The sequence below is a fragment of the Odocoileus virginianus genome, chromosome 10 (genome assembly GCF_023699985.2).
Source record: "Odocoileus virginianus isolate 20LAN1187 ecotype Illinois chromosome 10, Ovbor_1.2, whole genome shotgun sequence".
Lineage (NCBI taxonomy): Eukaryota > Metazoa > Chordata > Mammalia > Artiodactyla > Cervidae > Odocoileus > Odocoileus virginianus.
Window position 1 is genome coordinate 15,718,315 of NC_069683.1, and position 16,558 is coordinate 15,734,872.

Below are 16,558 nucleotides of genomic sequence, written 5' to 3' on the forward strand. Positions count from 1 at the left end.
CCTCCCTCTCCACCCGATTCCTCTGGGTCTTCCCAGTGCACCAGGCCCGAGCACTTGTCTCATGCAGGGTCCAGCTCTCACATCCGTACATGACCATTGGGAAAACCATAGCTTTGACTATATGGATTTTTGTTGGCAAAGTGATATCTCTGCTTTTTAATATGCTGTCTCAGTTTGTCATGGCTTTCCTCCCAAACAGCAAGCATCTTTTAATTTCAAGGCTGCAGTCACTGTCTGCAGTGATTTTAGAGTCCAAGAAAATAAAATCTGTCACTGTTTCCAATTTTTCCCCTTCTATTTGCCATGAAGTGAAGGGACCTGATGCCGTGATCTTAGTTTTTTGAATGTTGAGTTTTAAGACAGCTTTTTCACTCTCCTCTTTCACCCTCATCAAGAGCCTCTTTAGTTCCTCTTTACTTTCTGCCTTTAGAATGATATCATCTACATATATGAGTTTATTGACATTTCTCCCAGCAATCTTGATTCCAGCTTGTGATTCATCCAGCCTGGCATTTCGCATGATGTGCTCTGCATAGAAGTTAAATAAGCAGGGTGACAATATACAGCCTTGTCATACTCCTCTCCCAGTTTTGAACCAGTCAGTTGTACCATGTAAGGTTCTAATTGTTGCTTCTTGTCCTGCATACAGGTTTCTAAAATAGGTAAGGTGGTCCGATAGTCCCATTTCATTAAGAAGATTCCACAGTTTGTTGTGATGCACACAGTCAAAGGCTTTCGTGTAGTCAATGAAGCAGAAGGAGATGTTTTTCTGAAACTCCCTTGCTTTCTCCATGATCCAAGGAAAGTTGGCAATTTGATCTCTGGTTCCTCTGTCTCTTAGAAACCCAGCTTATATATCTGGAAATTCTTGGTTCATGGACTGCTGAAGCCTAGCTTAAAGGATTTGAGCATTACCTTGTCAGCATGTGAAATAAGCACAATTATATGGAGTTTAAACCTTCTTTGGCACTGCATTGAAAACTGACCTTTTCCAGTCCTGTGGCCACTGCTGAGTCTTCCAAATTTGCAGATATGCTGAGGGCAGCACTTTAACAGCATCATCTTTTAGGATTTTAGATAGCTCAGCTAATAAAATAGTAGTAGTAGTAGTGTTGTCGCTCAGTTGTGTCCAACTCTTTGGACAGATTCTTTACCATCTGAGCTACAGAGGCCACAACTTCTCATGGCATAATAGAGTCAAGAACCCAAAAGTTTAACAAAGTAGAAATGTTGGAGTGGATCTATCCTGGCAATTTGCACACATAATCCGTCCACCACCACAACCCCAAGAGGGCCCAGCAGATGCTTCGCTGAAGCACCCACTTGCTTATTATATAGGCAAGAGGTCACTAGTGTAGCCCTTTATTAGTCTGCCAGTCATTAAACTCACTGTGCTGTTGCAATATAAGAACTCCCTATTTTCTTTCTCCAACCCCTTATTTATTTCCTTCATGGTACTTACTATAAACTGCAATTATTTGTCTTTTCTTGGTTTTGTTTATTTTTTTTTCCTATTTTTTTTTTTGTGTCCTCCACTTACATATCATTCCACAAGAATGACAACTGCATATATCTTATTCACTATTGTATCTTGACTGCCTAACATAGTACCTGGTACACAGGCATTCAATAAAGATTTGCTGAAGGCATAAACAGAGTCAGTCTGTCTTTGCCAACTTTAAATTCTGGTCCTTCCTTCTTCTAGAATACATATATTCAGGAAAACATGATCCCCTCACAGATGATTTACATCTGAGTTGAAAACTTGTACAAACTTATAAATCGCCTCTGTGTATTTATTTTTTTCAGCCTAAAACAGATGACTTGGCTTGCTGATATCACCTCTCCCAGCAAATTTATATTATGCCCAGAAAAATGTTTTTCAAAATTTTCAACAACTTAAAAATTTTTTTTTCCTCATAATAAAGGTCATTTTAGTGCCTTCACCATCTGTTTCTGCATGAAAAATGTTTGAAGAGGATCCTGTCTTTTTCCAGAATCACATTTCTGCCCACAGTCATGTGTCACCTCATATCACAAGTTAACAAAATTCTCAAATGCCATTAAAGTGTATCTTCTGATTCATGGGGCAATTTTTGTACAGCCTGGAGCACTTGCTATGAGTGTCACGAGGAAGCTTTTCTTGCTTCTGTATCAAATAGGGGGTGGAGTCATTCATAGTACAACATTTCAAAATTCAATGTTCCATTTAATCAAAAGCTTCTATTTTCAGTCTATGAACCTTTATTTCTAGCAACTACTAAGTGCTTTCACCAAGTCAGTTTTACACACACCCCCCACAAACATACAATGTTTTTATCACTGTAAGAGTTATTACACACATTTAACTACTAGTAACTAAGTAAGAAACAGTACTAAGATCCAGGCAATATGTTAACATCATCTACTACATTAAGTAAATACCTCAGACTGCTTAGTGTCACAGGAGCACTCCTTAATTCGAATTCACACCTCAGCAAAACTGCAAGATACTGTATGTCTTGGACCTTCAAGGTTGCATCTACATAGTTGAAACTTTGAAAGTTGAAATCCTTAAATACCAAAGACTTATTGCATATCTCACTTTTGCAAAGATCTGTGCCCTCAACAGGGCTTTAAAAAAATTTTAATATACTTTATATTACAAAGATCTGTTTTTCACCTAAAGTGTCTCAATGTGTAATCTGTCCAACAGGACCAGTTATGGTCTGAGTAGAAATAACAACAAAATATACACCTCACAACATACTATATAAATGTTAGTAGTAGATAGCAATGTTAATAATATGGTATATACAAACTTATATAATGTTATATGTCAATTATATCTCAATAAAGCTGGGAAAACAGAAAAATACAGTAGAAATCCTTTCTCTTCTGAAAGAATTAGGGCAGTTTTTTAGCTGGATACTCAGAGAAGTCAGTTAAAGCAAGGAATTCTAGAAAATGATAAGCACACATTATAACCATTTAAACTGACACCATGAGTAAGTATAATTCATTCACCAATCCTCTGTGTAGGGGACCAAGTCTTTATCTGAATTTGGATCTGCTGTCTGAAATTCCAGTCTTAAATATACAACACCCCCACACCCATAACGCATTATCTGTAATTGCAGTTTCAGTTCTTATAAAATGCGGCAAAAACTTCAACATATGAAACAGTCCAAACCGTTTTTTCCCCAATACTTTGCATTTTTCTTGTTTTCCCCTAAGTTGACAGCCAATTTCTAAAAGTACTTGCTTTTCTCACTTTTTTTCAGAGCATTCAACTTAGTTATCGTCTTCTCCCTTTTACACTAGTAATTCATCAGTGTACAGAATGCTTAGTAACAAATGCACCTGGCGTAAGTAAGTCTGAAAACAAATAAAGCTGACTGCTAACAGGTAAACCATTAGACCACAGGAATAAAAGTACACAAGCATCATACTGAGAAGCTCACGAGCCACAAACAGCGTAGGAGGAACCTGAGTTAACACGTTTTACCCAGGAAACGCACAGCACTGGTTTAACCATCTGGTTGGTTAACGAGATGTCAGTTGAAAAGAGTTTTTGCCATATTATAATTCAGGTCTCAAGCACAGCTGTCTAAGAAAAAAGTCCAAAGTAGTTTCTCTCTCACATGTATATATGCTGTCCTTTTGCATTTTTCCTCAGTCATGTATGACATACATTTAAAGACAATGAAGTCAGGGACTTCCCTGGTGGTCCAGTGGTGAAGACTCTACTTCCACTGCAGGGGGTGCAGGTTCCATCCTGGTTGGGGAACTAAGATCCCACATGCCACATGGCATGGCCAGTAAACACAGACATTGAAGTCAAAGAGTAAAAAAAAAGAAGTTAGAATACTTAAAAGGAGCAACAGAAAAGGAATGCAGATGTTTAAGGAGAACATAATCAGAGAATCTGATTCTTCACAAAAGAACCTAAATGAGTCAGTAAAATACATTTTAAGCAACTTATAATGGTACTATATTAATTTGAAAAAACTGATCCACCTTTGAAACACCCCATTAACAGCCAAAAAAAAAAAAAAAAAGAAGCTTTCTGAACCATAAATAAATACATTAATGCTAGATGTCTGCTTGAAAACATTAAAGTTAGACTACCTGTACTCCTTTTGTGATTATAAGGGGAAGGGTGATATGAGGACTTACTTATCTCACTGGAAACTTGGTTCAGTTTGTCCTGTGATCTGCTGATAAGAACAATTTTCATTCCACGCTTTGCTAACTGAAACAATAAAAGAAGACACTGAAGAGCTGAATCACATTTGTGTGTTTCACTTTAAAATGTAAATTAGATATAGTCTCATTTTAAGAAAATCTGACCCATATGATAACTCAAGTTAAAAAACAAATATACCCCTGAATGTAATGAATGGGCAAACCAAAATGAAGACTTTACAAAAAGATTCCCCAAAGAATTATCCTTCTCAGTCAAGCTAGTGTATAAAAGTCAATGGGTTTGTAAAATAAATTAGCCTCCAACTAATAAAAATAAATGGAAAAAAAAAGTCAATGGGTTTTAGAAAAAGGAAGACTTTTATTTTGTACCTGTCCATACTTAATGTTTTTATTCCTAAGTATATATTACTTCTTTAATTTAAAAATTAGCTTTAAAAGTTTTTGTCTTAGACTGGATATATGAAGACTGTAGAACTAGCAAAGGACGCTACGGTTATAATGTTGGGAATTCATAAATAGAATCAATTTTAAAGTTTTTATTTAAATACTATACTTTATGGACTACAAAGGCAAACTAAGATAGTTAATTGACTTATTAGTTAAAAGACTTAATAAAGAATTTCCTGAGGAGTCCCTTCTGTGTACTTCCCCAGTGCTGTATAAGTACTGCACAGAATGAATAAGATTTATAGTAACATGGTTTCTACCCCCAGAGACCCATAAATATAGGAGCAGAGGAAAGAACTCTGATATACACAGAATTTTTAGCGAACTACTACAGACAGTATATAAATGAGAATAAATTATGTGCTCTGAACTATAAATGATTTAGTAAACTAATTTTCCAGTCCTAAATCCTAAAGTCAGCTTTTATTAAGTAAAAAGTGGTATAGCAAATGAGAAGATATGGAACATTTTTAAAAAAAAAATAATTAAGATTGGTAATAACTTGCTGAATTAATCTCTTATAAAAACACTATAAAAAAACCCACGAATATATACCAAGAGTTATTTTTTCTTTTTAATTAATGGGGAGAGGAAGAACAAAAAAAAGAGCCTATCTATAGAAAAATGGCATCTAATATAATTGTAAAAGGAAAGATACTATTTAAAAATCACCATTTTAAACCTACCCTAGTGATAACTAATTTAGGCAAAAATCAGCAACAGATGCTGGGGTGGAAGTTTGTTGAGAAATGAGGTATGCATACAAAGAATCATCCCACAGATTCCTCATTAATTACAAAGGGGGAAAAGGTACTTTTATAATAGAAAATTATGGTAGAGAGCATCTTAATAAGTGATTTATCTCAACATAATCAATAAAGGAATGAATGGACTTCTTGTGGCTCCTGATAAGATTAACTCAAAAGAATACAGTATCACCTGTGTAACATTCCTGCTAAAAAATGTTTAACACCTGTGCAGCATTTCTGCTAAAAAAATTTAACTTGAACCGAATCATGAGGAAGTGAGCAACTGAGCACACACGCACAGTCACGAGGAACAGTCAGACAAATCAGACAAACTGGATAATCTACAAAACAACTGGCATGGTTTTTTCCAAAACACCACTGTTAAAAAAGAAAAAAGGCAAAAAAGCTGGGCGGGGGTGGGGGGCGCGGGCGGGGCTGCGAGGAAGGGCGCTAGGGAGCTCTCCTAGTCAAGGAAAAGGACATCTAGCTGCAACACATAATCTTTAAATGGATTCTGGAATACAAAAAGCTCTATAAAAGACATCATTGGGATAACAGGGAAACGTGCATACAGAGTATATATTGTACAGTAGTAAGGTGTCAAGCTAAACTTCCTATCCCATGTATGATCACTGGACTGTGGTTACAAGAGTGAACGTTCTAGTTCTCAGAAGCTTCATGCTGAATCTTTAAGGGTGAACTGTTACAAAGCCTGTAAGTCCCAAATGGTCCCACCAAATTATAAAGTGAAACAGGGCAAAGCGTTAACAACTGGTGAGTCCTGATGAAAGGTATGTGAGTGCTTGCTGTATTCTTCTTGCAACTTTTCTATAGATTTTGTATTAAAAACAGAAGGCTGAGAAACCAAAGGATTTTTTAAAAACCCTTTTGAAAGGATAAATGAGAGAGTCAGTGGATCGGCCAGGATCTCCGTCACAATCAGACAGCATCTCAGGCTGTTGGTGCCTCTGGAACGAGGACTGCATGCCTTAACGGCACGGCCAATGCTTCTGGTCTGTACAGTTCTGTTCAAACTATTATGATGTCTTCCCTTTCAGTTACATTACAGACAACTGGAATCCTCTGAGGGTGTCTGTCAATATCTGTCAATCACAGTCCTTCTTGTGAAAACGACACCATGGCTAGTCTGCATATTCAATCGCTCTCTCATAATTTATCTACCTTTTGAAAAATAATCCAAAGCAATTAACTTTAAAGACTGAGAACGGTCCATAGTTACACAATATAAAATAAAATTACACTAAAATGTTCACAATTCCAACTTATCTGGACAAAATGTTTTACACGCATTATGCCCCAAAATTTGTTTTAAAGTTGTGTTTAAGCATAGCATTGCTAACAAGGTAGAAACAAAGTACCTCTATTATATTGTACAATGCTCTAATGGTGCTTTTAACTTCAAAATCAAAATTACTATAAAAGAGCATTCTATATTTGTTCTTATATTTTTATACCAAAAAGAAAAGTCATGAAAATTACTTACTTCTTCTGCATACGATTTTCCAATTCCATCAGTACTACCTGTGACAACTGAGAAAAGAAAACAGTAGCAGTTCAGTTTCAGAATCACGATGTAGAACTGATCATAGTTAAAACTCACCAATGAGACACAAGAGGGCCTGTGTGATACGGCTGAGCCCTGAACAACACAGCTTCGAACACCAAGAGTCCATGTATAAGCGGATTTTTTCCAATAGATACATAGTACAGTACTACATGATCCAAGGTTGGTTGAATCCACAGATATAAAACCTCAGAAGCTAAATATCAAGATACTGAGAGCCAACTGTCAGGTTATATTTGGATTTTCAACTGCATGGAGGAGGGTCCGTGACCCTAACTGACCGTGCTGCTGACAGGGTCAACTATACTTTGATGTAAAAGATGGAGCAATTACCAGTGGTTCAATATTAGGAGCGAATACCCAGCACAAAGCTAAAAATAAAAAAACTGCACTTCCAAGGGCTGACAAGGATGGGAAGCAGCTAGAACTCTCACACAATGCTGGTGGCACTATAAATTGACACAATCATTTTGGAAAAATGACTTTGCATTATGTCCAGAAATAAACGTGCCTCCACCTGTGACCTAACAATTCCCAAGAGGTAATAAAAACATCATGTCTATCAAAACAATGTCCATGGTAGCTTTATTGATGCACAGTTGTCCAAATATTAATCTATAAGAGAATGAGTAAGTAAATTAAGGTATATTTACACAACAGAATACTAAATAGCAATTTTTTAAATAAAAGAACCATCAATACATGCAAAAGATGACCAGATCTCTCAGACATTATACTGAGCCAAAAAAGCCTGAAATAAAAGTGTTCAAGCTGTTTTGATCCATTTATCCAATTCCAAAAAGGGAAAAACTAATCTATAATGACAGAAGTTACAATACTGGCTACTCCTGGGTAATGGGGTAGATGACAGGGAAAAGGCATTAAGGGAACCTTCAGGATGTAGGAAATATTCTATATCTTGATGTTTATGTGTGTATGTAAAAATGCATGGAGCTGTACAATTAAGTACACACTAGCCTATTATACATTTAAAAACTTTAAAATATATATATAGGTAGTAGAAATTGAGTAATATCTATTTCTTCTATGAGAAAGCATATTTCTCTTTAAAGCTCTAAAATCTTATGTAGCATAAACACTTGACAATAATAACAGGTCAGACCACACCATGGTATCTTACCTCTAAAATACTCTTTATTAACAAATTCATAGCATGGTTGTGAATAGCATCCTGTGGCTCAGATGGTAAAGAATCTGCCTGCAGTGCAGGAGACCTGGATCTTAATCCCTGGGTTGGGAAGACCCACTGGAGAAGGGAATGGTTACTCACTCCAGTATTTTTGCCTGAAGAATTCCATGGACAGAGGAGCCTGGTGGTCTATAGCCCACAGGGTCACAAAGAGTTGGACATGACTGAGCAACTAACATTTTCCCTACTTTTACTATTCAGAAATACGGCAAACATATCTAAATTCTTCCTAGTCATATCTTTCACAATCATAATAGAATATGAAGAGAACAGGTTATGAAATCATATCTATGTCTCCATCTCTGTCTCTCCCCCTCTTAGCTGCTTAGTCGTGTCCAACCCTTTGTGACCCCGTGGACTGTAGCCCATCAGGCTCCTCCATCCATGGGATTCTCCAACAAGAATACTGGAATGGGTTGCCTTTTTCTATCTGCTCTATCGGCTTCGCTTCCTCTCCCTCTGCCTCCCTCCACCTCCCCTCCCTGGCATTCTCTGAATATATTAGAACATACATTTAACTTAACCAGCCTGTCACTGGCTGATTGCATCCTCCTGATGTCATTTAACATGTTCTTCTGTCTACTAATAGTTAGGTGATCAAATTCAGGTTTAATGTTTTGGGTAAGAATACTTTATAAGCAATAGTACGTACTTCTATCAGGAGGCACAGGTTTGCTAATTTTGCTTTTTGTTATGTAAGCAGCCATTGATGTTCACCACTGAGATATATTATTTCATTAGAGACTGCAAAATGGTGATACTTCCATAAGCCTCTTATCCTTCTCCATCAGAGGGCAGACAGAATGAAAACCACAACTGCAGAAAACTAAACAAACTGATCACATGGACCACAGCCTTTTCTAACTCAATAAAACTATGAGCCATACCATGTAGGGCCACCCAAGACGGATGGGTCATGGTGGATAGCTCTGACAAAACGTGGTCCACTGAAAAAGGGAATGGCAAACCACTTCAGTATCCTTGCCTTGAGAACCCCATGAACAGTATGAAAAGGCAAAAAGATAGGACAATGAAAGAAAGTTGGTAGATGCCCAATATGCTACTGGATTATCAATAGAGAAATAACTCCAGAAAGAATGAAGAGATGGAGCCAAAGCAAAAACACCCAGTTGTGGATGTGACTGGTGACGGAAGTAAATTCTGATGCTGTAAAGAGCAATATTGCATAGGAACCTAGATTGCTAGGTCGGTGAATCAAGGCAAATTGAAAGTGGCCAAATAGGATAGGGCAAGAGTGAATACTGACATTTTAGGAATCAGTGAACTAAAATGGACTGGAATGGGTGAATTTAACTCTGATGACCATTATATCTATTACTGTGGGCAAGAATCCCCTAGAAGAAATAGAGCAGTCATCATAGTCAACAAAAGAGGCCGTAATGCAGTATTTGGATATGATCTCAAAACGACAGAATGATCTCTATTCATCTCCAAGGCAAACCATTCAATATCATAGTAATCCAAGTCTATGCCCTGACCAATAATGCTGAAGAAGCCGAAGTTGAACAGCTGTATGAAGACCTACAAGACCTTCTAGAACTAACACCCAAAAAAGATGTCCTTTTCATGACAGGGGACTGGAATGAAAAAGTACGAAGTCAAGAGGTACCTGGAGTAACAGGCAAATTTGACCTTGGAGTATGAAATGAAGCAGGGCAAAGGCTAATAGAGTTTTGTCAGAGAGTGCGCTGGTCATAGCAAACACCCTCTTCCAACATAAAAGAAGACTCTATACATGGACAACACCAGATGGTCAATACTGAAACCAGATTGATTATATTCTTTGCAGCCAAAGATGGAGAAGCTCTATACAGTCAGCAAAAACAAGACCAGGAGCTGACTGTGGCTCAGATCATGAACTCCTTATAGCAAAAGTCAGACTTAAATTGAAGAAAGTAGGGAAAACCACCAGGTATGACCTAAATCAAATCCCTTATGATTCTACAGTGAAAGTGAGAAATAGATTCAAGGGACTAGATCTGATAGACAGAGTGCCTGATGAACTATGGATGGAGGTCTGTGACATTGTACAGGAGGCAGTGATCAAGACCATCCTCAAGAAAAAGAAATGGAAAAAAGCAAAATGGTTGTCTGAGGAGGCCTTACAAATAGCTGAGAAAAGAAGAGAAGCTAAAGGCAAAGGAGAAAAGGAAAGATCTACCCATTTGAATGCAGACTTCCAAAGAATAGCAAGGAGAGATAAGAAAGCCTTCCTCCATGACCAATGCAAAGAAATAGAGGAAAACAACAGAATGGGAAAGACTAGAGAGCTCTTCAAGAAAATCAGAGACACCAAGGGAACATTTCATGCAAAGATGGGCTCAATAAAGGACAGAAATGGTATGGACCTAACATAAGCAAAAGATAGGAAGAAGAGGTGGAAACAATACACAGAAAAACTAGACAAAAAAGATCTTCATGACCCAGATAACCACGACGGTGTGATCACGCACCTAGAGCCAGACAACCCTGGAATGACATCCTGGGCCTTAGGAAGCATCACTACGAACAAAGCTAGTGGAGGTGATGGAATTCCAGTTGAGCCATTTCAAATCCTAAAAGATGATGCTGTGAAAGTGCTGCACTCAATATGCCAGCAAATTTGGAAAACTCAGCAGTGGCCACAGGACTGGAAAAGGTCAGTTTTCATTCCAATCCCAAAGAAAGGCAATGCCAAAGAATGCTCGAACTACCACACAATTGCGTTCATCTCACACACTAGTAAAGTAATGCTCAAAATTCTCCAAGCCAGGCTTCAACAATACATGAACTGTGAACTTCCAGATGTTCAAGCTGGCTTTAGAAAAGGGAGAGGAACCAGAGATCAAACTGCCAACATCTGTTGGATCATCAAAAAAGCAAGAGAGTTCCAGAAAAACATCTACTTTTGCCTTATTGACTATGCCAAAGCCTTTGACTGTGTGGATCATAACAAACTGTGGAAAATTCTTCAAGAGATGGGAATACTAGACCACCTGACCTGCCTCCTGGGAAATCTGCATGCAGGTCAAGAAGCAACAGTTAGAACTGGATACGGAACAATAGACTGGGTCCAAACAGGAAAAGGAGTACGTCAAGGCTGTATATTGTCACCCTGCTTATTTAACTTATATGCAGAGTACATCATGAGAAATGCTGGGCTGGATGAAGCACAAGCAGGAATCAAGACTGCCAGGAGAAATATCAGTAACCTCAGATACGCAGATGACACCACCCTTATGGCAGAAAGCAAAGAACTGAAGAGCCTCTTGATGAAAGTGCAAGAGGAGAGTGGAAAAGTTGGCTCAAAACTCAACATTCAGAAAACTGAGATCATGGCATCCAGGCCATCACTTCATGGCAAATAGATGAGGAAACAATGGAAACAGTGAGAGACTTTGTTTTGGGGGGCTGCAAAATCATTGCAGATGATCTTTAATTTCATTGCAGCCATATAATTAAAAGATGCTTACTCCTTGGAAGAAAAGCCATGACCAACCTAGACAGCATATTAAAAAGCAGAGACCTTACTTTGCCAACAAAGGTCTGTCTAGTCAAAGCTGTGGTTTTTCCAGGGTCATGTATGGATGTGGGAGTTGAAGCTGAGGGCTGAAGAACTGATGCTTTTGAACTGTGGTTTGGAGAAGACTTGAGAGTCCCTTAGACTGCAAGGAGATCCAACCAGTCAAACCTAAAGGAAATCAGTCCATGAATATTCATTGGAGGGACTGATACTGAAGCTGACACTCCAATACTCTGTCCACCTGATATGAAGAACTGACTCGAAAAGACCCTGATGCTGGGAAAGATTGAAGAAAGGAGGAGAAGGGGATAACTGAGGATGAAGTGGTTGGATGGCAACACCGACTTGAATGATATGAGTTTGAGTAAGTTTCAGGAGTTGGACAGGGAGATGGACAGGGAAGCCTGGCGTGCTGCAGTCCATTTGACTGCAAAGAGTCAGTCATGACTTAGTGACTGAACTGAACTATACTGATACTTGAATTCTGTCATCCCAGCTTAATTTATTAGCTGGAATATTTCCACAGAGAAACGACTCCTTATCAGTTATCTGATACAGAGTTTGCACAGGAGCACAAGATAAATGTTGGATTTTTTTCCTTTACTTACCAGTTTTCAAAATAAACTTGCTCTCTGATACCTCTCAAAGGTAACTCATGTGTTTTTATGATTGTGATTTTGCTTACAAGAAACATTATTAACTCATGATTTTAAACATTTGTAGTGGAATCCACCTATAGGAAATTAAGTATCATAGGCAAGTTCCTCCAACCTCATTATCAACTTTGTTGCAAATTTCTGTAACTTTTCATCTTCTGAGTATTTTGGAAGTATGGGGACCCAAATTTTACACTGAATTCCTGTCACTGATGCACTAATGTTTCGCACAAGAAGGACAAACATTTTCTAATTGTTTCCAATTCTCTCCTTTTCCTTTTCTCTGTGATAAACTTTTCTGCTCTCTCCCAGATCCCCAGAACCTCATCTCCATGCCCCTTTCTTCATAGCTTGTTCAGACTCCACCGACTAACTCCACTGTTCAGATCACTTCAAAAGAATCCTTTCTCTCTTCCACATCTTTACACGCACTTCTCTCACAGCACGTACCAGTCTACTTCTCCCCCTGCCCTACCCTGCTTCCTTTGCTTACCCACTTTTAGGTACCACTCCTAAAAACATCCCCCTACATACCTCCCCTACATACACACGTCACAAATGTCCAAGTCTATTTCGTGATGAACTACTGAGGGCCTACAAGTCAGGCTCCCTTGTTTTTAAAGTGATTCTACTTAAATCTAAGAAATACGTAACTTAGCTTGAAAAAGAAAACAGTTTCAAGAGGTTTAGACCAAAAAAAAAAAAAAAAAGTGGGATTTTATCTGTATCCTTCTGCACCTTCCTACTCTATTCCCGGAAACAACAATTTTCACTACTTTTAATTGCATCTCCTTGTCTTTACATGTTCTAAATCCTGTTATACTCTAATTCCCTGATTCATTTTTTTTCATTTATTTTTATATTACTTGACTCATTAGGGTTGAAGAGAATCTTCACCCCCTTTAAATTTCCCCATCCTTCCAATAAAGTTATAGCACAAGATTCTGCCAACAGTTAGTCATTACATTATAATAATACTGTAACTTTAACTCTGACATTAACCCAGAGTGAGTGCAGATCCTACAGGTTAAAGACAGCAAAACTGCCCATGAGGCAGACACCAGCCACAAGTCCAGGCGTCACTGGGCCACCCACACTTGTGACTGGTTGGTTACAATGTTCAGGTTCTCACAATTTCTCAGGTTCAAGAATTCACCAGGATGACTCACAGAACTCAGGATAACCTAAGACAATTCATGACTAGAGCTTTCTAATGAAGGATACAAATCAGGACCAACCAAGTGAACAGCCACAGAGGGCAAGGTGTGGGAGGGTCCCCAAATTGTAGCACTTCTAGGACCTCTCTGAGTAAGGGGGGGCCACTCCTCCGGCCCCACCCCAGAACATCAGTGTGTTCACTCACTAGGAACTGCAAGATGATTTTTGCAAGAAGGGCTTAATGCTACTTAAATCATCATTTTACACAGCAACATTGCCTCTGGGACTTCTATACAACACAGCTGCTTTTGGTAGATGAAAGAAATCAAGTCCTACTGCACAGACTTTTAGAAATATTGATATATTTTTGAAAGCAAGTAAAATAGCTGGTGTACTATCTTGTGATCCAGTGCTATGTCACTTCAGTCACGTCCAACTCTTTGTGACCCTATGGACTGTAGTCCGCCAGTCCCTCTGTCCATGGGAGTCTCCAGGCAACAATACTGGAGTGTGAGCCAGCGTTTCCTTCTGGGTCACATTTCCTTCACCAAGTGTGACCCAGTGTGAATGGAGAATAAATCCATAGGAGTGGTTACTTTTTCTTGAGCAGAGCAGTGCATGGTGGGAATATGGAGTTCTCATTGGGTTTCATTACAAAGGTGTGGTTGATTGAATCATTGGCCACGGGACTGAACTCAGACTCGAGGCTCCTCATCCCTCCGCAGAGGTTGACAGGTTCAGCTGGTATCCCATGGCTCAAGGCACCAATCTTCTAATCCCGAGGTTGGTGTTTCCAGCAGGACCAGCCCCCATCTTGAAGCTCTCTATACAGTCCCACCATGAGCGATCTCACTAGCATACATTATCAGAGCCCACCATGAATAACAAAGACACCCCTATCACTTAGGAAACTCCAAGGATTCGGATACTCCCTCCCAGAGAGCTGCTGCCTACAAAGCGGGAGACCTGGGTTCAATCCCTGGGAAGATCCCCTGGAGAAGGAAATGGCAACCCACTCCAGTATTCTTGCCTGGAAAACCCCATGGACGGAGAAGCCTGTTAGGCTACAGTCCATGGGGTTGCAAAGAGTCGGACACGGCTGGGTGACTTCACTTCACTTCCCAGGGAGCAGGAACAAAATCTGTCAAATCCTTTACTATTCAACAATTATTGTGGCTAGAAAAATATATCATCCACTAGTGAACCAGACAGCATAGCAGAATTACATTTTCTTTCCTAATCAACGTTTTCTTCTCCTGGAGTTAAAATGGCCTTTTTCTTGCATTTGCATAGTTTTCCTTTTAAATGTTCCCCCAGTCTCTAAAGGCTTCTCAGTATAATTTTCCACACAATCAACCCCAGCAGTTTGTTCCATGCTTCTTTTTTTTGGTTTTCTTTCCCTTAAAGATCACCTTCACAGAACACTCTAACATTCATCCTATTCCAACCTGGAATAGATACTCTGTGGGCACAGCTATGGTTCTAGAACCTAATCTTGGGAATTCTCTAGGACTCTCTCTCCTGGGTTGAAGCTCTTGTTTTTTAGATCTTATTCTAGTCCCTCATTATGAAGCACATCTAAGTTGCCAAACAAGGAGGCATTTAGATACATTTTTTAAACATTTTGAAAAGCAATTATTAAATTTTAAAGCAGCTTTTGTTGTTCAGTCACCCAGTCGTCTCCAACTCTTTGCGATCCCATGGACTGCAGCACGTCAGGCTTCCCTGTCCTTCACCATCTCCCGGAGCTTGCTCAAACTCATGTCCATTGAGTCGGTGATGCCATCCAACCATCTCGTCCTCTGTCATCCCCTCTCCTCCTGCCTTCTACTTTTCCCAGCATCAGGGTCTTTTCCAATGAGCCAGCTCTTTGCATCAGGTGGCTAAAGTATGACTTATCAAAAAACAAACAAACAAAAAAACCCATGAAGGTAATACAGAGTATTCCTCAAGCTCCAAGCTAGTTCTTCTTATTACTAACATCTAACATTAGTATGGAAAATTTGTCACAATTAATGAACCAATAATGATATATTAACTAAAGTTCATATTTTTTTCAGGCAATCCTGTTATTGAGTGTCCTTCTGTTCTAGGATGCCATCCAGAATTTTAAATTTAGTTATCACATCTCTTCGTGTGACAATTTAAGAGGCAATTTTTTTAATCTTTCATATCTTTAAAAATATAGTCTATATTCTAACTTCACCTGTAGTAGTTTAACTAGTATTAACAAAGAATGCTGCCTGCCATCAGTAAACAAAGGATGCTGAGGTCATCAAGCCATCAGCCACTGCAGCTGCCCCCAACTGTGCACCCTCGGGGGGATCAGGATGGAGAGAATCAGGATACTGGCCTGTTAGGGTGCCTATCAAAGGAATGACTTCAATAAACCCAGACTCTGGCATCTTCCCATACAGGAAAAAGCACTAAATTCATTAACTTGAGAAGTCTGGTTTTCTTTCATCAACAGCAATCTTTTGACTACTTGTTTTTTTTTTATTGCAAAAGCTCGTATCTCCTGGCTCCTCCCTTACCTCTTTGGAACAGTCACTCAGAGCTAAGAGGCTGTCTCCTGGGCTTAAGTCCTCAGTATGTCTGCCAAATAAAACATAATTCTCAAATTTTTGGTAGTGCACGTTTTTAAAGTCTACACTAGAATTTTGAACAGGAGATCATTTTCAACAAAAAATTTAAAACAACCCTCCACTGCACCAGTATTGCTTAAAAAGAATGTTTCACCCATTCTAGTTACAGACAATTTGCAAATGACAATTTGCTTTTTTGTCACTGGGGCTTTCAGGATTGTTACTTCATCTTTAGGACTCTGTCATGATAATAGGACTTGGAGTGGGTGCTTCTCCATTCATTGGTGCTAGGCACTGATGGGACTCCAAATTCACGGTCTTCAATTCTGGCAATTTTCTTATGTATTAAATATTAATTATTTGATAATTTCTTTCTCACCTTGTTCTCTAGAATTTCCATTAACCAGAGTTTGGATATAACAATTTCTTTATTAATTTTACTTCTCTTCTTATTTTC

The 16,558-nt window shown here is 38.8% G+C and overlaps 1 protein-coding gene across 3 annotated transcripts in view; it reads right to left on the reverse strand.

Annotated features, from left to right (window-relative positions):
- The window catches only part of HSD17B12 (hydroxysteroid 17-beta dehydrogenase 12), a 173,215-nt gene that overhangs the window by 105,845 nt on the left and 50,812 nt on the right, over positions 1–16,558 (reverse strand). For 2 of the 3 annotated variants that reach the window (XM_070473144.1, XM_070473143.1), the window contains exons 2-3: positions 6,889–6,935; positions 4,159–4,234 (exon numbers count right to left, since the gene is read on the reverse strand). The exons of the other annotated variant lie outside the window; for it this stretch is intronic. In XM_070473144.1, coding sequence (XP_070329245.1) covers positions 4,159–4,234; positions 6,889–6,935 — 123 coding nt within the window. The remainder of the gene's footprint in view (positions 1–4,158; positions 4,235–6,888; positions 6,936–16,558) is intronic. 3 annotated transcript variants of the gene reach the window in all.